Source organism: Andrena cerasifolii, chromosome 1 (genome assembly GCF_050908995.1).
Source record: "Andrena cerasifolii isolate SP2316 chromosome 1, iyAndCera1_principal, whole genome shotgun sequence".
Classification (NCBI taxonomy): domain Eukaryota; kingdom Metazoa; phylum Arthropoda; class Insecta; order Hymenoptera; family Andrenidae; genus Andrena; species Andrena cerasifolii.
Genome location: NC_135118.1, coordinates 24,249,848 through 24,274,874, shown reverse-complemented (window position 1 = coordinate 24,274,874; position 25,027 = coordinate 24,249,848). Strand labels below are relative to the sequence as shown.

The 25,027-nt window shown below is 45.8% G+C and overlaps 1 protein-coding gene across 2 annotated transcripts in view; it reads right to left on the bottom strand.

The window, feature by feature from the left end:
- The window catches only part of Pdk1 (Phosphoinositide-dependent kinase 1), a 645,970-nt gene that overhangs the window by 47,236 nt on the left and 573,707 nt on the right, over positions 1–25,027 (bottom strand). Inside the window, exon 1 of one of the 2 annotated variants that reach the window (XM_076816084.1) lies at positions 7,167–7,275. The exons of the other annotated variant lie outside the window; for it this stretch is intronic. Coding sequence (XP_076672199.1) covers positions 7,167–7,232 — 66 coding nt within the window. The 5' untranslated portion in view covers positions 7,233–7,275. Of the gene's footprint in view, positions 1–7,166; positions 7,276–25,027 lie in introns of those variants that run through there. 2 annotated transcript variants of the gene reach the window in all.

Below are 25,027 nucleotides of genomic sequence, written 5' to 3'. Positions count from 1 at the left end.
CCTTCATCCTGGACCTAATTACAAATATAGAAATCTATTTGGAACCCGTGAGACTCGCCACAGGATCCCGAAGAACTGTTTACCCAGCGTCGTATGCTAAACAGGCACTCGCGATTTTCAGTACCGCATCGCGCGTTTTGCGCTCGCGATTAAACGGGCGGGCACACGTGCCGTCGACACGTGGGGGTTGTTATTCGGGCATCAGGGGGATGGAGGACAGTTCGCTGCGTGTATGCAGGACGTTTGCGCGGCGCAAACGTACGAGCCGGCTCTGCTGTCCGTGCATGCACGCGCGGGGCCCGTGTGAATTTAGCGGGCGACGTCACGGTGGCCGATAAATTATGCATTTCCTCGAGGCAGGTGAAAGGTGAACTGGAGTTCACGTATCGCGGAGGGTTCCTTGTTTGCGATGGACGCCTTTTTTCCCCACTCGCCGCGGGAAAGAATAATATTTGGCGTTCGTTATGCGCTGGATACCGCAACTGTGACGTCTCTACGCCCACCGAGTTTGCTCCTTGGCATCCCTGAATGTGTACCTTCCTTTATCGCGAGTACTTGGAAATATAGACATCTTACGACGGAAGGTTGGCACGCTGCTGTTGATGTAGTATACACTTGGAAACATGGCGTTCGCATTAAAGATTGTTTTGCGTGAGAATCGTCAGAATTACGAGGCACCCCTTTCTGATAATTCAGGGATTCAGAAATTTCCAGTTAGGGGTGGTTCCCCCAGTGCCGGACACTTAAAGTTTCTCCCAAGGCGAAATAAATAATATTAAATGAATCTCCTTAGCTCTGCACGCACGACTGGAACGTGTCGAAACCTAATTGTTGTTTTTGTCTATCGTCTCTACGATTTACGCGGAATAACGGCTTGATGGCGTTTCAATTATCACAGATATAGCTAATGTCCGGTGTCAGGTGCTGTTTGGCGTTCAGGGAACTTCCCCTACTTGCACAGACTTAACCCGCCGAGATGTTTAAAAAAGGACGTCCCTGTCTACAGTCCCAAGGCAGTAATGGAAGCGTTGCCAGAGTGGAGGTTGCGAGGGAAGACAGCCGATCCACGATTCTTGCACGTGGTTTTTAAAGTCCGAGAATCGCGCGCGTGGCAGCCGTTACATAATCCTCAAGGTGCACGCGTTTCGTGTTCTTCGGTGCTCCATTATGAAATTATTGGATTCGCTTGAAGCGCGATTATCCGCGATCGAATCAGAAAGCAGCTCTGGTTCATAGGTTCCCAGCGTGCCGGCCATTGACGTCATCCCCGGAGAAATTTGCCGGCTCCGCGCAGGGAGAGCGCACTCGGTTGCTAGACAATGCGCGAAAGCACGTAATGGAAATTTTGCGCGAAACTGGTTCGTCGCTTCGGACGGGCAACTGGGGACACCTGAAAACACAGCTGCACGCGTATACACCTGCAAGGCGCCGTGGCTTTTTGTTAATTTCCGAATGAAGGCGCGCACGTGTAGCCTCGTGGACGTAATCGAGTCTAATGACACTCTAACGGCTCTCGACGTGTTACGTCAATGAGGCAACATTACGCCGGAGTTGGGAACTTTGTACCTGGAGCGCCGGTGAATAGCGAATTCTGGAGTGTACACAAACAAGTGGAAACGGTGACGTCGCCCTGTAGTGCAGCTCCGGTGACTGTTGCGTTTCGAATCACTCATACGTAGTTAGGTACCTACGTAGGTACGTGCCTCGTTTAAAGGGCGCTTAGAGTTTGCGGGAGGGATTAGTTTTATTGATCTGCTTGCCTGGAACCTTCGATTTTTTTGGGGATCTGCAGAAAGGAGGCAAATGGGTTTCTGCAGGTGCCACTGACGTGGATATCCTCAGATTTTTTACGAAATTATCCAAAATGCAATAGGTATATGTGATGTTTCCATGTATTTATATATGGAAGTAGATAGGGGAGAAGTGCTATAAGAGGGACGGGTTTTAAATGCGACAAATTATATTGCCAAAATTTTAAACGCATTAAAACCTTGCTACCTGTAAAGAAGATTGGTTCCAATATAAAATTTGCGGAAAATGGGCCCACGAGTTAAGCGGAATAAAGGGTGTATTCAATTTTTTTTGTTCTAGGTATGTGCCATTAATGATATTTTAATGATTCATCTCATTTCTGTCCTCATTTTGTTTATTTTCATTAACGTGTCCATTTTATTATGTCTAAAGCCGGGAATCCACCGGGAAGCTAAGCTACGCTATGCTATGCTGTTTTAACGTAGCTTTTGGGGGAAACGGTTCCATAAGAATGTATTGAAGCTAATTTTTTTAAAACGTAGCATGGCATAGCGTAGCATCGAATAGCGGAGATTAGCTTCCCGGTGGATTTCCGGCTTCATGCTCCATTTAAGATTACCTAGTCCTGAAAGAGACATTTTCGACTTATTTGAAAATCGAGGATTTTATATTCTGTAATTATTAATGACTTTGCAATATATGTTGTTATTAAAAGGGCGCTAAATAAAATTGTCCCTGTTATAGCACCGCTCTCCTATATATATGTATATCATATATATTCGAAAAGAAAGAGTGGTCAATGAATGGTTTTTAATATTGTAGTAGAACAAGTAGAAAACGAAAGGGTTAAAGGCGCTGACTCATTCGAGTTCAAAGACAATAGAGGAATTTCTTGAATTGTATTTTTGCTTCCACAAGTTGGAATTATTTGTGGATATTGGAGAAATCTGGTCCTACGCAATAGCTGCGTACAACAAGTGTTTCACAAGGAAGAAGGCCACCTAATCTAGCGTGCAGGTAAAAAATGGATGGTCGCTTAACGAAAAACTTCTCCGGCAGTCGCACCGACGACGTTCCGTGGCTTCGTTAGCTTTGAAGAGGTGTTCACTGCGCGACAACGCAACCGAACCGCGGGGTTATCGCCTGTCGTTACATAATCTGCCATCTCCGTCTTGCGATTAAAAGTCTTCCCCGTGTAACGTGGATGTTGGCGTATTTTTTTCGATCGTCACGGACGATTGGCGTCGTATCGGTGTCCCCGACGTAATCGTCGATCGATTCGCGATACCGCGAACACTGAAATTTACGATCATGAGCGACGAGTCGCATGCTCGCGCTGGAAAGACGGTAGGGTAGACCGGAGGCGACAGTAACAAGGGGGCGATTGTAACACGTTAAATATTTCAGAACATATGATAGATACTAACACAAATGTTGGATATATGATGAAGAATGACATTTCGAATTCACACATCCATATCCCAGCAGTATAGATACAAAATAGACATGCATAGTGGAGAAAATAACTTTTCGATACTCTAAAGTAACTTTTCCGTACTGATTTAAAATTGTAATATAAATACTCCCTTTGCAGATACGTGGTTTCTCTATTTTTTTTAATATTTAATCTGGCCATTTTTAAAGTAATACTGATCGTCACTTATCACTTTTAAGTGTGTCGTTAATAAAGATTTATAATTTAAGTTCAAAAACCTGGTCGGAGGCGATTGTAACATCGGCAGTCGGGGTCGGTTGTACCGGGACAGAACCGTATAGTGACAATGAAGATTAATAATATTGTCTTGTTTGCATGGAAGTAAACCAAATAAAAAATGGGTGCAATGTACTGAATGTAAGGATTGATCACATGAAGAATGCACCAGCCAAATCGTTTTCTATTTCTGTCACAATGGCGACACCGCATAATTATAAATTTTGCTTTTTTCATTTATTATTATAATTAGAATCAATAAATATTTTAATTTTGTAAAGTTAAGTTTGTGCTACTATCGACTCCATGCACACTTTTTCGGCTTCTCATTTTTTATTAATAACCGAAATATTACTTGCCACACAGCGAAACTGTTGTGGCTCAAATAATGTCAGATAAGTAAGTAACATTTTCGTAAAAAAACTGTTGTTGCACCTGTAATAGTTTTTGCGTAAGCGTATTCCAAAGTCAAAGTGTTACTACCGCCCCCGGTCTACCCTAATTAGTTTGACAGGCCTCTTCTATCGTTGCAGAGGTTCTTCCTTCGTACGTGTAAGCTATTTTTCAACGTTAGATTAGACAAAAGTTTGCGCACGATTTGCATAGGCCATGCGCTGGAAAATGGACGATAGGTATTGAACTGCAACCCTGTGTCACTCGGAGTGCAAAATAGAACCTGACGTGGAAGTCAAATGATACTTTCCTTAATAGAAGCCTCTGTGAAAGGGTTACAGAAAATTTCCACTGTAGGCACTTGCCATTTCAAGCACAATAGAACCTACATAATACTTTCACGCGAACCTTCATTATATTCTGTTGATACCTATCTCCTACACATGCAGGAACTTTACACCCCCTTTTCCTGTTCCTCCATCCTAGAATCCGCAGCAAAGAACCCGTCGTCAATTCGACCATCCCAATTCCTCCACTAATTTCCCCATAACCGAAAATCCTGTCATCGCATTCCAACCTGAGAACACCAGAATCCAACACCCAGCTTCTCTTCCTCCCTGTTCCACAACACCGAACAGCGAAGTCAGCTCCGAAAGCCCAGAATATCGGCTTCCCCCAAGCGACTGCAGATAAAAGCCCAGATTCGCGAGGCAGAGTCGGCGTCATCGCGTAATTCTAACAATTACCACCTCGCCGACCTTCCGCAACACCGACCACTGTTATTACCTTGTTCGCTGTTGCGTTTAATGGAGTCCGATCGGCGATCGCGGGGCGAATAAAGTGCCGTCTAATAAAATCCGCGTCGCTGGCGCGACGTTCTGAATGGCGGGTGCCGTTCGAGCGCGAAACGACGCGATCGCGGATGGTTAATCACCGTTAATAACCGGCGAATCGATCGGGCACGAATAATCGGGCGCATTACGCGCGGCTGTCACGGGACAGAGTCCTCGCGAATTAGAACCGACGTGCCGCGGCTGGCCGGCTCCTGCTGCTTTCGGGGTGGATCTATATTCGCTGGCGGGCGGATGCCGTTCACCATTGTTTAAAGTTTAAACGGGACGTGCATGTCCGCGGTGACGTCACGTGGCGGCGCGTCGTCACGTGAAGAAACGACACGCGGCTGATTTATTCGGTTACGTACATTAGCGCTCGGGCCCGGTGCCAGGAGCACGGGCAAAAGGTGGTCGTATTTCGGTGGCTCCTCGGGCTTCCTCACCGAGGCGCCGCGTACATAGTCCCCGGATCGATTAAACGTTTCGCGAAACGGACGGGCTCCCGCGAATAACGCGAAGCGTCACGGTATCGCCAATATTTGCTCGCAGATAGACGCTAGTGGCCGGGGCGGTTGTTGAACCGAAAACCATTTGGCAGCAGGCGCATTTTTGCCCGCGTAATGGTGATTCGGTGCCTCCGAGGCCACATGGCGATCGCGACGTGGCGGTTCTAGTCGCGTGCTTGACGTCGCATGGATTACGGCGTTGTATTACGTATACGCACACGGGGGTGTAAGGGCTTAAACATAGGGTGGGCTTGAGGGGACTAGGCAGTCGAAAAATCGATTTTTTATTGCATTTTCTGAAAGTACTATCTTTTCTCAATACAATGCCGCTTGGTTTATAGTAAAATTTGCAAAATTGTAGATTTGGTAGTTAAATACGTCAGGCGGCAACCTATAGCGTCACCTTTGCCCAGAAACTTTAAATGCGTTTTTCTTGAATATTTGTTGCTCTTCATTTTTTCCTGATTGCGAGCGAATTGAGGTTCAAATCGACTTGGAAAAAATTACAGGATGTGTAGAACATATGTCATTCAGACGCAAACCTCTGATATGGTCCCTAAAAATTCGAGACTTTCATAAAGAAAATTAAGAAGTCACCGGATTTTGGTAGCGCACCATCATTGTTTGCGTGCTACCAAAATCCGGTGACTTCTTTAGCTGCCAAATTTAAAATTTTGCAAATTTTACTGTAAACCAAGCGGCATTTTATTGAGAAAAGATAGTACTTTCGGAAAATGCAATAAAAAAAATCGATTTTTCGACTGCCTAGTCCCCTTAAAGTTTCTGGGCAAAGGTGACGCTATATGTTGCTGCTTGACGTTTTTACCTGCCAAATCTACAATTTTGCAAATTTTACTATAAATCAAGATAAACCAAGCGGCATTTTATTGAGAAAAGATAGTACTTTCGGAAAATGCAATAAAGAAAATCGATTTTTCGACTGCCTAGTCCCCTTAAAGATCGTTGCGCGAAGCGACGTTGTATCGACTCCGGGAAACGTAACATCGCGGTGGAAATTTATTGGACTACGAAGGCAAGAAACTTCACCCCCCGCACATCTGTTCCGAACGCGAGCAGATATAAAGCTATTTCAGGTGACAGTTCTCAGCGAATCGGTTCAAGTCTGTTAATAGAATCGTCGAAGCGGCATGAATCATAGGAAGCACAAGGATATTTACCCTTCCTTTCAGCAAGCATGATAGACGGCTCTTTTTTTCGTCACATTCGCCGCATTATTCTCCGCGGATTCGAAAGCGTCGACGAGCAAACCCACTAATCAAGTTCTATGTGGATTGATATCGACGGGCAGCGTCGCCGCGCAGGCATAGATAGCCGAGTAGCGCAAGATAAATCGCTGAACGCGGGATTAAGCCGGCGAGCGTGTCAGTAGATCGCGCGAATGTTTCAATGATGGCAGTAAATAGATAAATAAAGCTTTCGCCCCTCGTTGTCCACGAATTGTTTCCGCAGCCCCGGAGCTTTAAGCTTGCGCGGGGGTGGTGAATTTTATTGCGCGGGAGAATCAGCCCGGTGGGCGAGTGGATGGAAACTTTTCGATTCGGTAGCGACACAGTCGGTGGTTTAGAAATACGCTGCATGATTCTTTCTCATTGTTTCACGTGTTACGGTTATATAGAGGGGTTGCGTCACCGTGGCCGCCATCACGCGAAGAAAAGACACGCGTCATTCGTTCGCGGATCCACATTAGTAACTGGGCCAATTGCCAGCAGTGAAAGAGATATATCTGCGTTTCTTCGCTACGTCATGCCAAGGAAACGCGGGCGAACGGGGAGAATGTCTGGAGGGGACAATAAAGAAGAATCAATTGTCCGTTTCGAAGTTGGCTCGTTCCACGGGAACAAACGGACGGAGCCCCCTTGAATTCTCTATGTAAGGTCCCGAACTTATACCGGTGGAGCCCTCGGGAAATTTAATCCCCTCGCTGGGACGTCAATAACGCTCGAGACTTACCGCGATCAGCCTCCTGGTTGTCGTAAGGAGTCGCGACGTCACGCTGCGATGTCCCTCGCAGAACATTGTTCATTTCAAGATCCCCTTCCGCGGAAATCCACGGGCCACTCTTCGCGCCACGCAGATGTTAGCGTCACTTACGAAACGGAGCCGATTTCCTTCGCGAAGGCTCAGATATACTTTGGTTAGAATACCGCGTTTCCTTGCGGGGATCGGGGACGCTTTACGATACACCAGAAGTAAGTGTTGAAAGCTGGCCGGTGCCCAGCCGCCGATTCGCGCGATTAAGAAAGCTCTGGTACCGTGTGAAACTGGCAGCACCCAGTGGCTCGGATTCGCGAACGATCTAGCGGCACGGATTTGCCAAAAATCGGTTCCACGATCGTGTCGAGGAGGAAGCGGTACTGACGGCGACGCGCGAGTTCTCTTCAATTAAATACGCTCGCGTTATTTTGGCAAAAGGTCTCGACGTCACCGACATCGTCATCGGCGGCTGAAGACGTCATCCGTTTCTGCCCTCTCTCTTCTGTCGGGGTCGTAATTCCTCGGTTGATTCGATACACGTTAAACAATTATGTCCTCTGAATGAGAGCGGGAGTAATGTGCGTGCTACTGTTCAAGGCCTGCCGGAGCGACGCCGAGAAAACGCGCTGGGATCAATTCATTGTGCGACACGAACGTTTCATTGCCGTAGGGACATTTTCGAGCTAAAATCGAATGCTGCGAATGCACTCTTCGGAGACTTCTACACACCAACTTCATTTCCACTGACAAGGGAACATCCCGATCCCGGAAATTCGAAAAATTCTGAAACTTTGTGAAAATGTAGGGAATTTCCTCCTCGTTACAACGCAATTTTTGTTTGTTGCCCAAATTCACTCTAGGGGGGTGTAATTGACCGCTGAAAATCCGGTTGTTTTTCGATTTTGTGTTATAACTCGTGAACTGTAAAATATTTTTTTCACCAAATGATAGATCTAATTAAAAGAAGTAACTTTTGTCTTGAAATTTTTTTCCTCTCTCGTAGAGATTGCCAGTTACAAAATAATATCGGAAAATAGCCGAATTTTCAGGGGTTAATTGCACCCGCTTAGAGTGAATTTGGGCAGCAAACAAAAATTGCGTTGTAATCAGGAAGAAATCACCTATATATTCACAAAGTTTCAGAATTTTTTTAATTTTTGGGTTCGGGATCTTCCCTTGTGAGTTCTTAAAAGTTCAAAGACATATGTACTCAAGCCACGCATCCCTCGACTAAAATCTCCACGTGCATTCTCAGGACACAGGCAAAGATGCACTTCTGTTCGTAACCTAAACATCCACTCAATATCCTTCCGTAAACACTCATCGCACACTCGGGGCGCGCTGAGTTCAGTTACCACGCTTCTTTCGCATTTTTCCACGTGTACCTGTACCTACAGTGGCTCGCATTAATATTCGGACACTTTTTAAAATCGCATAACTTTTTTAGAATTGGTCCAAACAACTTGAGTTTTTTTGAGAAGCTAGAAGGATTAGTTTGCTAACTGACGCGTTTCGTCGTTTCGGAAAAAATGTATTTGGTTGGAATAGCGAAAAGAATAGTAAAGGTCGATTTTTAAACTTTTTTTTGTGAGCTTGAAATGAAAATTAAAAAAAAAAACGTTTGTAGATTGCAGTAAGTTGTATACGTGGCTAAAATTTCATCAAAATCGGTTAACGTTGCTCCGAGCTGCAAACGTTTAAAGATCGCAGAATAAGGTCGAGAATCGCTGATTTCGGGAATTTTCGCGATTTCGGGAATTTTCGCGATGGACTGAAGCAGAGGCTGGACTGTAGCAGAGGCATGCTCTAACAAAGAAAAAAGTGTATAAATGTAAATAATTAAAAAATCTTTATCGTTCGTAATTTTTGTAAGTGCCGTATCTCAGATAATTTAGTTTCTCATATATTAGACCGTAAAAGTGCCGAATTTTATATATCAAAATTAAGTTTTGAGGTTTCGACCACGAAAATGGATATAGCTCTTCAATTGATATTTGTATTAAATTTGTAAAATTCAAAAATTTAATTTCTGTAATTTTGGCCATAAAATCGCAAAATTTCCCCATTGTGCGCCGATCAAAAACTTCTAAATAAAAACTTCTTGACAGTACCTAAAACTCATAATAAACGTGTTACACTCGATTCTCCATCCACAGAATCCAACACCCTACTGTTTCCCCCACCAACAAGTACCTACCAAAGCAACCGATTTTGACTAAACTTTTACCAATGCAGTCCCCGTTCAAAAACTCTTTAACATAATTCTTCAAAACAACACGCTTTTATACGCTCGACATTGTTCTGGATCGTAAACGGGCACCGGAGGAAAGCGCGTGGGACAGGTTCCTCGCGCCCACGCGCTCAACTAGTAGCTCCTTCGAGCAACAATGAGAGCGACGGCTATTAAAAGCGGGGATAAGGGGGAAATAAAGAAAGCAGCTCCATAAATGTTTACGACCGCGCGATACGAAGCTCGCCTACGTCACGAGCGCGGGCTGTCTCGCCCCGTTGCGTCGCCCGACGCAATTCCTGACGGCACCGGTCCGTCACGGCGCGGACCAGTGACGAGCACCGATACGTCAGCGAGTCCCCTACGTCGCGGCCGAGCACCGAGATCCGCCCGTAAAAATGATTATCTCGCCCGAACCAGCTCCTCTAATGGACGTCGGATATTCCGTGGGCGGACGCGTCCTCCGGTTACACAAGCCGCCCGGCGTGCGTAGCGCGGACAGGCACCGTCACATTTCTGATTTCCACGGAATTGCGACGTCCTGCCGCCCCCAGCCGCGGAAATCCCGCGCGATCCGTCGGCGGACGCGCGTTCGGCCGTCGAGACGGTTCGCCTCTCTGGAGTCAATTCGGCTGGAGGCTGCTGGCGTCGATTATTCGCCGGTTCGATCGGTGCCTGGCACCGAGATAAGTGAAATTGCCTCGTTGAACGGCGACTGGCACGGCGTTGGCCACGTTTCGCGCTGTTCTCGGCAGCAACGAACCGTGGAGAACGCGGGAGGCAACCACGCCTCGGTCATCGCGCGGACTCTGCTGTCCGCGAGCGTCATGAGCGAATTCGTTGTGGATTGAACTGATTAAAGGAAGACAGCTGGGGGGGTGGCACCCCTGGGTTAAGATAGGCACTTATATCAAGAATCCATGGGACTGATCCGAGTAATTTAATCGTACAGACGTATAATTCGACATCGATCAATGATCTCGGTGCTGATAGACGTCCGGTAGGTTGTCTAGTTCTCAGCATTTGTTCCGTCGTTCTGACAACCACCTGGCGATACGCGCATTCAATTGCATCGATAAGTCGAGAGCGAATTAAGAACGATAGCTTTCGACGGGGAAAGAATTCGAGCGCATTCCGCGCGTCTATCGTACGGCTGTATCAAATTGGCATGGAGCTACGTGAGCGACAGCGTTCCACGGTACATCGACGGTTCAATTGTCGGCGGTGTGGATGGCTGATGGATGTCCAGCAGTTTTCCTAGCATGCGATATCTGAGCCGATCGCTCGGTTCGGGTGGGAATCGCCCAGGGACAGGTGTGCCCGCGAGCGCCCGAGAAAGTGTCAATCACGCGGCCACCGGTGGACAATAAGATGGCGACTTGGTTTAATCAACATTCTGCATTATCCATGACGGGCACGTTTAATTCGGCCTGAAATTCCCGCGTTACACTGCAAAATTGATTCTTTCCGGGTGCAACAAAGTTACGGGGATGGTCCCGGTGCTCGGGGCTTAATTAGCAATTTCGCAACGGGTTCAGCCGCCGGGCAAAGAACCGTGCAGCCACGGAGGTCGGCGAAAAAGATCGCCGCCAATCACCGGCGAGTCGTGTCGCGTAGACGCTCCGCAAGTTTGTGTCGGCGCGATTCAATTTTACGTTACCTGATCGAGTTTAAATCGGGCAGGGCGAGATATTCGACCGTGAAAGCGTGAAATACCGGCGGGTTGAGCCGAGAAAGGGCCCTGGCTCGATCCCCGCGGACTTTAACGCGCCGAGAAATTCTGTGTCACCGTGCAGGAATGCGGCTCGCGCACCAACGGGCGGATAAAGAGACGCAATGCATCGATCCCCGCCGGCCGAAGGCGAATATTTCGCTCACTTAAGCTTTCGCTTTGGGTACGGGCGTTTTGTTTCGGATAGGCGCAGAGGTGAGTTTTGGATTAATGACTCAACGCGGGGTACGTCGAGCAGAGGGAGAATAATGCAGGATACCTGTCATCTTCGGGACTGTGGGATGTTTGAGGTATCAATCATGTCGCCGTTTGCGATGCGAGATGGACGATGGAGTGGAGGTATTGTGAATAGGCAGAGTGTGTGTAATACTTTTCCATTCATCGTTTAAGCTTTTTAAGCGCAAGCTGTGCTTTTTATATGAATGTAGCCAGTGTAAGGATAAGAAGGCTAACATTGGATTAAATTGACAGAGATAAGCAAATTCTTCCCATGATTTTTTAATTTTCCCCTTCACTTTCGTTGTTTCTTTTTCATGCGTTACGTTTCAAAATATCCCACTTCATTGTATACTCTACCCATTAATTTCTAGGTAGGTACATTAAACCAAATAATCACAACTCCTTAAGGGGTAGTGACACTGCAGAGCTCGGAATGGCAGCCTGATTTTCAGAAGTTTTTTATGGGAGTGTAGCGAATGGAATACAAAGTCTGTTAGAAGGGCTTTATTGTACATACCTCGAAGTATGATCACAATTTTTTAAAAAAAAAATTAATACAAAATGGAGGCGCCACAGCTCAACAAAGGAAGTTTTTTTCTGGAAAGCAGTGTTTCGCGGCGGGAAAGATTTCTCCTTCAATTTTTGACATAGATAAAAAAAACGGAATTTTTTTAGTTGTATGTAAGATTATCTCGGGAAGTACATGAGGAAATTAAAAAAAATGATTTTTGTAAGAATGGTGCGTGATTGAACAAAACACGGAACTGAAACATCCTCGAAATTGTTGAAACGTTTTGTTCCATCACACACCATTCTTACAAAAATCAGTATTTTTCATTTTCCTCGTGTACTTGCCGAGATAATCTTACATGGAACTAAATTTTTTTCGGTTTTTTGTTCTATGTCAAAAATTGAAGGAGAAATCTTTCCGGCCGCGGAACACTGTTTTTCAGAAGGAGCTTATTTTGTTGACCTGTAGCGTCGCCATTTTGTATTAAAAAATTGTTTAAAAAATTGTGATCATACTTCGAGGTATGTACAATAAAACCCTTCAAACAGATTTTGAATTCCATTCACTATACTCGTACAAAAAAATTCTCAAAATTTCCGGGCTCGCCACTGTCATTATCCCTTAAAGAAAGACCAACTGTACACCACATAAACTAAGTAGATACTCTGCTCACGATTATCAGTTCACTGTATCCAAATAATATGCAATCCTCGACATTTCACAACGAGAAGACCCAAAGTGCCTACCTATTACGCCCATTTTTAACCAAGCTTTTCCAAAATATTACGCTTGATAGTATCCCTCTTTTTTTATCAATAAAGACGATTAATAATAATAATTATAAAGAATAATCTACCTCGAAAATCATATATGATTAGCTTCTGTACATTCTGCACCTACTTTGATTGAAAGCAAAGTTTGAATGAAGTTTAAGCGAACCAATTTTTTGCTTTCCATTTCATTAATTTTACTTTTATATCGCATTATATAACATCGCAATAACTATTTGGATCGGCCAAGAAGCGGAAGCTCCACGACCCAGGGAGCTGGAAGATTAAAACTTTCATCCCAAAATGGTCCCGTCTGTTCGGCGTCGAAGAAAGATCCCCACCTCGTTGATGTCGAACGGCGTGGCCCGTCGCGTAGCCTGGCATCGGCTGCCGAACGGCGTGAGTGTACCGAGCGCGGCCGCTATATTTACCTTCGGAAAAGTCGCTTTGCCAAGTCGAGTAAGGTGTCGCGAGTATAGTAGCCGGTGCACAGGGAGCGCCGGATAAATCCGGTTCCACGCCAGAAGACGACACTGCATAAACATAGACGAGACAAATGTCGGAAAGCGTTGCTCACACCGGCCGAATGACCGACATCGGCCACGTCCACGCCCCATCCGCGTCTTCCCTCCAACAACCTCCCCCGGTAGATCGTTCTAATCCGACCGTGCGACTCGAAGCGGAGCCGTAAAACGTCCATTGGCACTGATCGGCCCCGCAGCGACGCCTCTGATATTTAACATTAACAGGTGAAATCTTCCCCGTGAGAAAGAGAAACTGCATCGTGGAAAAGCGGACGCCTGCGAGGGATTCGCGCGTCAACAACTTGGAGGACCATTTTGGGACCACCTAAGGGGTATGAAGCGAGACGTCTCCTTCTGGTTTACGCTTCCTTATCCGCTGCAAAGTTTGCTTCGGTGTTCGTAGGACCCTGACGCAGAATGCGCGAAGGGAGTTTTCTTTCTTTATGGTAATGCGTAGGCGAGTCGCTCGAAGCGGCCTGGTCAGCTGGGGCGACACGTTTCGCGGACACAGGGTTCTTTTTGTTGACATTTTTCCCCAGGTATTTATAGCACTATAGGTGCTTCAGAAAGTTATCCGGCCGGGTTTCTTTGCATTAGTCTGTGGCATAATGCATAATTTGTCAGACTGAGGGGCTATGAGTTTCAGCTTTTGCTGAGCAAATAGCAATCCTTATACTTATAGATATAAGTCATGAGCTATTGGCAGTTTTTTTTTAGATTTATTGCTGCCTTTTATTTTTTAAGAAAGTACTTTGTACTGTCCATCAATAAATTCTTTTTAAAAAAAAAACATTTCGCGGACGTGACATGGATTTTTTCTTTCGCCGACTGGTTCGTGTGAATGGGACTTAACGTGTTCGTCGGCCCGTCAACCAGTGGGGGGAAAAAGAGTAAAGATAGTATCACGGGTACATCTCTCGAGTTAGTCTCGCGGTGCTAAGAGAGTCAGGTCGGTTATTTCCGTCATCTCTCGCGGGGTTCACGACCTGCGGCCTGAACGCCGCGTCCTGACGTAACACGCGCCGCGGCCAGGTGAACGCGGGCGAACTGGAGGAACGGGAGCGGGCGCCCACCACGCTCCCTCCGTCCTACCGAAAATAGTAGCGCTTTCACTGAAAGGTCAGACGATCGAAGTAGTCGGTAATTCATCTCTCAGCAGTTACAATTAGACAATCCTTTCGCTGCTTTTTACTATCTTACTACCTGGCTCGCAAGTCAAAGCGAACTTCATCCCTTCGCAAGCTGCAAGCTCTCGATATTTTCAATTCCTCGCAATCCCACCCCCCGTTCACTGCGCACCTAAATACATAAAAACGACCTGTCCAATTCATTAAGCCACTACCAACGCCGCAGGCTCAACGCGCAGCGTGCCCTGCTTTCCCAGAGCTTCCCATCCCGTTCACCTAATTTCCTCCATGAAAACCGCGGCGCGCCCAGCTTCGACCACCCCGCGCAAGCTTCCGCACGCACCGCGAAAGGGGACAGAGCGGCCCGGGCTCCCGTTTTCGTGTCGGCGGCGACGTAACGCCGATAGAGAGTGGTCCGGATCGATGAACTCCGGCTCCTACGGTGGCGAAGAGGAGCGCGCTAATCGCGAATACCGTTCGCAATTTCGAGAGCGACGAAATCGGTTTAAACAATGAGGACGCGGAGGAGCAGCTCGCGATAATTAACTGAGAAACCGGGCGAAAGTCGGGAAAGCGCGTAGCGATCCATCTTGCATGTTCAACAGGTATCCAGATAAATTCCAACGCGGGGAATCGAGAACCCTCCTCGAGGTATGTTTGCTCGTTCGCCGTGCTCGCCCGGCCAGCAGGGAACACGTTCGGATGGCTGATGTGTCGTTACGCGTCCTCCTGGTCCCGTGCTGGCTACGCGCGAGCCCGAGCGCCTCTACCAGCGTTACGTATCGCGATTGTTATGCTACTTACATCGGGACGCGAATTCCATCCTCGGTAATATGCGCTCCCCTCCCCGCTCTCCGCCCCGGCGAAGAAATTCCCGGGTAATAAGGATTATCTTCGCGGACCGTAAATTACTGCGAGTTGCGTCGGACGTATTAATTACCAGCGGGCTTTCGTGGACGTCCGACCAGCGCACGCTTCGCTTCCCTCGGCCATTAGCGTTTTCGACCGAGTTATCGTGCACGGAACCGTTTATGGTTTTCCTCCTCGTGCCTCTTTTGCTTCGGAGCGTCTTGTGAGTAACGGGTGTTCATTCGATGACGTGATTTCTTTTTGCTTGGCGGATTGGTTAATCTGATTTTGGTGGGATTCAGGTCTCTTCTCTGCTGTTGGTTTGCTTGCACAGGTACCTAAGAGGGATGTGTAAGACAGAGTGTAAGAGATGGCTTTTTGCTTTGGAAAATTTAGATTTTTATGAGAAGCTTCGGGATTGGCATTTTAAGTGTAAACTGGAGAAACTGTTTTATAAAAGAGAGGGTAATTGCGCAATTACAATTTGTTGAGTTTCAGGTATGTTGTAGAGGGGAGGATCGTGGGTAATATGGCGTTTGTGCGAAGCGTGGGAGGATCGTGGTTCAAGAGTTATGATTAGAAGAAAACGGTAATTGTTACATTACATTCACTCCAATATATATAAGTGATATCTGTTATTGACATCATCTCGGTTTCTACCACCGTGTGTAAGCTTAAATCGTACTGGTACGAACATACAAAAACAATCTGGAAAAGAAATTGGATGAGGCTAAAAACGAATCATAACCAGAAGAGCAAAGGAAACTCGCAAGAGGAAGAATATTGCTAAAACCAGTATACAAAAGAAAACAAAGAAGGAGAAGAAAGACGATGAAAATGAAAGCTGGTTTTGTAAATTGTGTCAAGAAGATAGACAGGAAAATATGATACAATGTACGCAGTGCAAAAATGTGGGTACGCGAGCTTAGTGGGGGAATAGACAGAATTACTTTTGAATATGTGCGTGATGATTGTAGTAATTAAATTTGAAAGTACGAATTAGGATACGTAGGGTACGATTTAGAAACATTAATCCTAAATCGTACTTCTTCCATATAAAAAATAAATCGATTATATGAATAGAAGTTGATTATTTTTTGTTGAGTTTATAAAATCGTTTATTCTATTAATAAAGAGTTAATTACCACTAATTTTCTTTCATTTTCCCTGTTATTTTTCATGTTTTAAGGATTTGTTCCTAAGGGGTACGATTTAGGCAAGTTTACCCTACCTACATAATATACGGAAATTTTAATCCTTCGTGACACTTGAATCACGATCCTCCCACGCCTCGGACAAACTGCATATTACTCAGGATCCTCCCCTCTACGACATATCTGAAATTCAACAAAATTGGAGCAGCGCCCATGTAAACATGTGTCTGCAAACGTTCTGTTTCGCGTTATTAGAATCTTGGGACATAGGTTGCTCCGAATATATGAATCTACTATTGTTACTCCCAAGTAACAGTAAAGCACTCCTACGACAGATTTCTCCTGCAACCGCGTTCGCGACAAAACACCATCCAGAGGCTTTCCCCTTACGATTACACGAGTGTCTACCACGGGCGATACAGCATCCACGGCTCTCGAGGTATCGATAAGACGCCACCCACGTCACACCCCCGACATCGCGTCCCTGTAACCACGTACGATATTACTTCTGCCACCGCCGCGAGATAACAACACGGTGACGTTTTCCCTCCTTGCCTATGCATCACCGGCAGAACAGTGGCCGCACAGTGGCCGTCGCTGGGACCCCTGCTCCACGAATACCCTGGATTCCAGGGTCCGTTCCGGGTGTGTCTTCGACAGGAAGTCGACGGCTCGGCGATACCCGCGACGCAACTGGCAGCTAAGTGGTTAAATTAAAGCCACCGACACGGAGGAGAGTGGGAACCCTTCGAGCGGTCCAAAGGACTTTTCCATTCCAAACCGGGCTGTGTATTGTGCTCCAAGGTAACTTGAATGATTCAATTTTCACCGAAGCCACAGAAAGAGTTACTTGATCGGAATAGCCGGGGATTTAGAAACGTTTCCTAAGTAGTCCATCCAGTGACCAATAGCTCGGACATTTGAAAGGCTAGTGCCGCGATCGGCTTTGTTCGGAATCTGATTCACCGACGTTGCACTGTTCGCGAATTTTCCGACAGATTTCAGTTGCCCAAGTTTCTATCTGCTCCACGTTCCTGTGAATAGAGCATCGGCGGCAGTGCCCCGAAACTTGGTACCATTTCAACTCACTCCGGTCCGGACCAAAATGGCCATTCTCCTGACCACGATCAGGCGGATGCTTCTCAAAATGCATCTAATTCCATTTACTACCAATGCCATAACGTCCCTATCGATCTTTTCCAACGAACAGTAGACAGATCTTGCCAGCCGCGATGGCACGACCGACCGATGTCCCCCGTTATTGCGTCGAAATGTACCTCCATTTGTTCCGCGCCATCGCGCGCCCACATCCAGGGGACCTTTTGCTCGCCATATAACCGCGAACCGTAACGATCGCCTGGCACAGACTCTCAATTATTGAGCGCACGCATTTTATGGCATTCCCGTGTCGCGCAATTACCCCGACAGGGAGAGAGTTAATTAGCGCCCTGTAAGGAGTCCGCGTCGTTCTTGGATCCTGTACTTTTAAGAAGGAGAAAATTTTCCACCGTTGTCGCGACGCACAGTGGTCGAAAATGACACAGTCGGCGACAAAATTCAATTCCCGCGCCAAATCGAAAGGAAAATCAACGACCCTTGGTATACCGGGGGATTAGGTATCGCTGATTACGAATCCGTTGCAGGTTTCTTGAAAAAGAAGATGGCGGATTCTATATGGCTGCTCAAAGTTGACAAAAACTGGAAAAATACGAATCCTATGGAAGAAACACGTTGTTTATTCAAAATCTACAGCTATAACTATATATTTTATGAATCTATAAATGTGCATCACACTCTATAGAATGATATTGTAATGAATAGTTGTTAAAAAATTATTGTTAACAATAAAAAAAAACAATATTATTTACTAATTTTATCATTTCCGCGACAAATACTGCAAATACGTGATTAATCTAACCAATAAATATTTATCGGAGACGAAAATAAAGATTATTGACGTAAAAAAATGTTAATATAATTGTTTATTAATAATTTGTTTAAACAAGTTTTTAACAAAGTGACTGAAATCCATTTCATACAATCAAATTGATCATATTTTGTTGTAACATTAATATAAACAATTAATGACAATTAATTGTTATTAAACAATTTGTTAACGTAATCGATTTCAGTAATATTCAACAAAATAAGTGCAATTTGGAAGGTACATTGTTTTTGACGTAGGTGCCCACTAAGTACGGATTCTTGGAAATTTCATCTCCAAGAGGGTTTTCAACGGATTCGTAATCAGCGGTACCTAATACCCCGGTATACCAAGGATCGTTGCTTTTCCTTTCGATTTGGCGGGGGAATTGAATTTTGACGCCGACTGTGTCATTTTCGACCACTGTGCGACGGCGCAATTACCGTCGTCATTGTTGCACCCGCCAACGATACCCACCGCTTTATTGTTGCTGTTCCGAGCGGCGGGCCCGCTCGACGCCCCTGGACACGCTTCTGAACGTCGCGAAGATCATTAAGCGATCCGGACAGGGGGAGAAAAAAAAAAGGCCACGAGCACTTAGCGCGACCGCCTTTAACGAGAGTCCCCTTATCTCTCGTATTTCATAAAAGTGGACGCGCGGTTATGCCTCGAACGGGGCAAGAAAACGATGGGCCCGCGCTAGGAAATGGCGCTCCTCCGCCTTTAAGCGTCCTATCCATTATGCCTAATTGCGCTTCGATTTCGCGATTCCGCGGAGTGATGCAACCCTGGACCGTAAAGTGCACGTGCGCTCGCGTGTAATTAGTGACGTGAAGCGCAGATAGCCGTGCACACATCTCGGATAGATAAGACAAGGTGTACAAGCTACAATCTCGGGACGTATAAATCAGTTCTCTTTAGATAGCGTTACTTTTCCTCGCTGCGACCTAGAAGCATGCTTTTTCTGGACCCACTGGGGTAGACGCTCTTAACCGTCGAGCTTTCAACGTGTCCGCGTTGCGAGGATAATCTCAACCCGTTAAGGCTCTCAGTATCTCTACTCGGACGTTTCAGAGAGTGCTTCCAGAGATGATTAGAGAAATGAGAACATAGTTGGGTCACAAACGACCCAATGGGACGTAGTGGAATTAAAATCGTACCTACCTCTCCAAATCTCAGCGATTATGGAGAACAATCGATTTCCTTGGTCGCAGATTCAAACTCGACAAACTTATAAATTCAGAGAGATGTTCAGAAGGTATTAACATTTTTATCCTACGGGGTGAAATTCGAGGGGATGAATCGAAGCACTCGCTTGTAGGACCGCTATTATAAAGAAAAAAATGTTCAGAGTGACACGTGGAGTTTACGTTGGAATAACTGTTGCGGTCCCAGCAACGCGTTCCACGCGCCACCCTCAGAATTCCCCAAAGTCTCGGGAATTCGCTTCTCATAAAAAGTGCCAGCGTGATAGAACGTTTGTCCGAGCACAGGCGCGACAGGTGTCCCCGTCACGCTCATTTGCGATAATTTATCGGCGGCGCAAGAAGATCGTTGCTCCATAACGCTGCAAAACCCGTGGAACTCGGTGCTCGCGATACGAACAGGCGTTATAAACACATCTGCCCGTTTTTCTGCGGAATCCGACCCGGCCTTTCAGAACGTACGTCAACCTCGCGATCTTCCGTGTCAGCATTGTGCTTTTGCGCTAGGCGATTGTCTGCTGGATAAAGGAATCAGATTCCTGGGCTGTTGAGTTGAAAAATTTAAAAGTGTGGGGCTATTACGGGGTGGCGAAATTAAACTTTTAACTCTGCGGGAGGATCGATCGCTCTGTCTGACCCGGATCTTCCAATTCTACTTGAATTTTCAGTAGAACGAGCCGATAGACAGCCTGCTCTCCTATAATGCTGTATTCACAAGGCGTAGGGTTAATAAGAAATGACCGACAGGAGTCAACGTTTTGATAGCGTTACGAGATCTCAGTGACTGATATCAGCAAAATTACCATGCAAAAGGTATCAGCTTTCATCGGGTATCGGTGAAGCTAAATCGTGTTAGCCACGGTTAGTACTTAACTGGATGCCTGTTTGAGCATATAGTGCCTTGTTGGCAGAAAAATTCCATAGCTAGGTAGTGGAGTTCATGTTCGGTACACGGTGCTCCGCAGAGGCTAACGTCCACTTTGTTATCTCTTGTCATCTTCCCCCCTCCACTGCTATTTTCATTGGACACCATCGTGAATTTTCACGTCGATTAATCCTTAGTATCACAGTGTAACACACGTGTTACACGAACTGAGAAAATCGTGCGCGCCAGTTGGGAGCTTTTTCATGAACTTTAAAGCGTTACTTTACTATTACCATATGTAACAAGTGTCCTCAGGGCAGAAATACACTCGTAGAAATTCTACTGTGATACACTGTCTTGTATTATTGACTACACCTCTTAATTTCGACAGAGTCACTGAAAGTAGCAGGTAAATGCTAACTCTTTTTCTCTCAATTATTTGGCTTTTCCTTTTCGAACAAATTTCACGTCGAACATAATAATCTATGTAACACTAGTGTAACGTTCTGCAGAAACGAGCATTTGCTTAACGTTCTAATACATAGGTAGACCTTTATACACTGGTGTTATATCCTCATTTTCTCATTTATATAAAAGACTGTTCCACTAGAAATTTTTTGCTTATCTTCACGATGAAAAATGGGCAAAAATGCAAGGATAAGAATTTTTCTGGGTAAAATAAAAAAATCATGATACTAAGGGTTAATCACGTCATCATTGTTATTGTACGTTGCAGTAGAAGAGATGCTTCAATTACTCAGTGTCCACTGTAAGAAATTCAGCTCCTCCTTCTACTCTATCCCCTAACATCTACCTCAGCCAAATGAGCTACTTGGAACATCCCCGTAGTCTCAATCCCCCATTTTCTGCAGTTGGTATCTTTTCCTTCCTCCACGTCACCCAAATTCAGGCACCTAGACCATGAACACCCCTTTATCCCCCCATTCGCTCAACGCCCACCATCGCCTACCACTGCAGCAGCAGCCTAACGCGATGCGCAAGAGTTTCCACGGGGAAAAGGCGCATTTCCCTGACTAGCCTGCTCGTACACGCGAAGGGAGCTCGCACGCGGCAAAAGGTGTCCGGGAAACCGGTATGCAGCGACAGTTCGAGCCTGGTCAGGCCACATCCGGTATACGAGAGCGCGTTTCTGTCGCTGGCTCGTTCCAGATAAGCGACACCAAGCGTCACACGCGGCCGCGGCGGTTTCTCATACTTCGACAAATCAGCCTCGCCCGTCGTAGAAAACTCCTCTATTGAAACCTAACACGCGGACGAACGACCGCACACGATCCTGTCGGCTCCACCCGGTTTTTCCTATCCCACGATGAGCCTGGGCCGCGTCGAGGATCGCGCCTCAACGGCCGTTGGCGACATTAAACGTGGCGGGATGAAATGTTGCCATTTCACGCCGATGTTCCCTCGCCGGTTTACCGCTTTTTACGCGGCGCTTCTTTCCGCCATGGCGTCGCTTTGCTTTTCGATCCCCGCCTGGCGTTCGTCGTTGTACAGTTAGGGATGGGACGCGTGCTGCTAAGCTTTTTGCGAAGGCTCGTCCGGAAGACGGGGTGACGATCTCGTGGGAGCTTGTGGGTTGAATTGCGGGGTGCTTAAGAAGGTTCTTAGATCGTGCAAGTGGTTCGTTTCTTTTGTTAGACATACATGATCCTCTTTATGAATTTAGACTGCGAAATGTGGCTGGATACTTTCCAATCCAGCCCGGATATATCCAATTCGAAGGACAACTACTTAGTTTGACCGAACAATCTATACGGGTCATCGGGAGACTTCATTTGTTTGGTCAGACAGGTACAGCAAGATCACATGGGGTCCTGTCAGTGTGAAACAACGGGATCATGGTTGACTTTCGCTCACGATTTTGAAGTACAACAGTCTGGTTTGCATGGGCAGGTAACGTAGGCGAAGATAGTAAAAGTGATACATGAGGGAGCTATCTGCGCATGACAATGATAAACCGTTCAGTATACATAGGTATATTTATTTATTTATTTATTTATTTATATATATATATATATATAAATACATAAATTTATATATATATATATAAATAAATAAATTTATATATATATATATATAAATACATAAATTTATATATATATATAAATAAATAAATTTATATATATATAATATATGTATCACTTTTACTATTTTCGCCCATATATATATATATATATATATATATATATATACACCAAAGGGTTTTCCCGTATATATATATACAGAATAGAAAATATCAGTAGAGGAGTAGTATTTACATAAAAGTAGAAACACAAAGAAGAACACCTGAAGACAAAATGAAATAGCGCTGAGGTATAGTGCAAGCAAAAGGAATAAGAGAAAATATACAATGGAAATAAATAGGAGTTAACGAGAATAATTAACCGCCTTTCTCGCAGAGTGCTTGAAAGAGTATAATGAGTGGCAGAAGAAATCTACTAAATGCGCAAAAGAATTTGAGGTTCTCAACAGTCTAGCTACAGTGGCCTAACGGAGGAATGATTAAGAAAGGACACTAACAATAGCCAGCTGCGGATTGGCAAAGTTAATCTTGACGAGTTTATCAGAGTATCGGTGGAGAAAACGGGCGATTGAGTTCTCAGAAGCTTCACGGTCTTCTTTTATCGAAACCGTATCCCCAACCGCCGGGTAAATACTTGGTTGGTTAACTTGGTCTGCTCACTTTTCCTAGTTTCCACGGTTCCACGGTTCCCATGCCCGTGGAAATCTGTCCCTCCTGGCACGGCCACCGCATCCGCGGTCTAATTCGACGGATCGCGATCGAGAACGACACGGAATTCGCCAGCGAAGCCTTTAAGTCGCCTCTTTTCTTTTATTGAAACCTTACCCGCGGTACCGCGCGGGGCAAATATCTTGCCGCGGGAGAGATTCCCCTGGCTTCCTCTGGATTTGTCCCGTTCGATGATACGGCTGGGGTATATTACACGCGACACAACCGACACGTAACTTCTCGCAACGTGTCGCTTTCCACCTTCGATCTCGCGTGCTTGCGTTCCCATCGAAACTCATAGCTTTACAGTTTCTAAATGTCCAGTCATCAAAAACTCTGCTGCTTCATGGGAAGGAGTCTTTAATCGCGGTAATGCAGTGGCGCACTCAGGATTTAATCTTCGGGGGAGCCGAGTCGAACGGATAATATATTTAATGCAAATTATCTTAATTTTAGTTTTACTTTTTGGTTTTAGTTTTAGTGTTAGTTTACATGTAATCCTTTTTCATTAGTTCTTATCACTGCAAACTAAGATTATAGCATATATAATAATAATGATAATAAATTCACTAAAATTCATTGGCGATTAGAAAAATTTATTTAAAGAATAAAATCCAGTTTTCTTTTCTTTTTACAAAGCCCCTACTTTGGGAGTGCCAGGGGCTCTGACACTGGGAAGGCATCTGAAATTTAATTCGACAAGATCCCTCTCCACAAATGCAAGTTCCAACCACAGAAAATTTCAACGAATAGTATTAATTATTATTCAACGATTTAAATTCCACAAGACCAGTAGCATGGGTCCTTCGATCTCTCCTATCAGCGAAGACTAACGAAAACATCGACATCGCGAAAATTATAATTATACCTGCCAGAGAATTTCGCAGTATGGGAGTTGGGATTGGAGAGTCGTAAATTAGACGGAGCAACGCAGAAGTTGGGAAATCCAATGGAAATCCAAAAGCAAAGAGGAAACCAGCGAGGGGTGCGGCTCTAAGGGCACTTTCGTCCGAAACCGAAGCGACGCGAATAATTATCGGCGGACGGGGCCCGCATCTGTTCTACCGTTGTGCTCGCACGGAATGCCCCGCGGGCCTTTTGCGGCATTCCCGGACAGTTATTCGAGGCCAACGATCGAGCAGACACGGAGCAGGGTCCCCTGAACGTCGCGTTTCCTCCAGAAGATCGCCGCGGAACTTGCTCCCCTCTGCTGCCCGATTTCCACCTGTACCCTCGATGGCGAACGATTTTCTCACCCCCCCCCCCCCTCTCGAGGGGCTGCGGTTTCGTTTAGGACTCACGGATACTTTCCAACAACTTTCACGGCGAATTTTCGACCGCGAAACCGCACGCCTGGTTATCATTGACAAGGACGCTGGACACGCGAACGGCTACGGATTGAGTTGGCTCTTGTTTTTCTTCTGCGCCCCAATGATCCTCTGTTAATATTCGCCCGAGTATGTCTGTCACCTTTCACGGATCGTTTCACAACGATTCACGGATGAAACCAGTTCCCGCGCAACGATCGCTGTACACTCGTGCCGTTGCAAATATGCCGGCGTATTAAAACACAGGGCCGTCGCGTATTCCTGCTACCAGCATCGGCGATGGTCGATAAAAGTCATCTATATATCGTTCTAATGCCCGACGTATCGGGAGCTGGCTTTATAACGTGACCCGAGATATGGACGGGCAAAAGTCGGGGTGGATAGACGTTGCTGGGTTTCGAACTTGGGGCTCCGATCGCGGACGCGATTCGTTCGACGATTCTCAAGCTGCACTTCTTTTAGTGTGCTTCTTAAGGGGACCTTCCGGTCTAAAAGTCGATTTTTTTTTATTTCATTTTGCGAATGTTCAAACTTTTAGGAATACGTGTTTAAAAGGATTTGTTGAAATTCGTTAAATTCCCGAAGTTACAGGCATTTGAGTAGCGGCAAATGCATGGGCAACAACCGGCCACTCGGCGCCCACGTAAAAC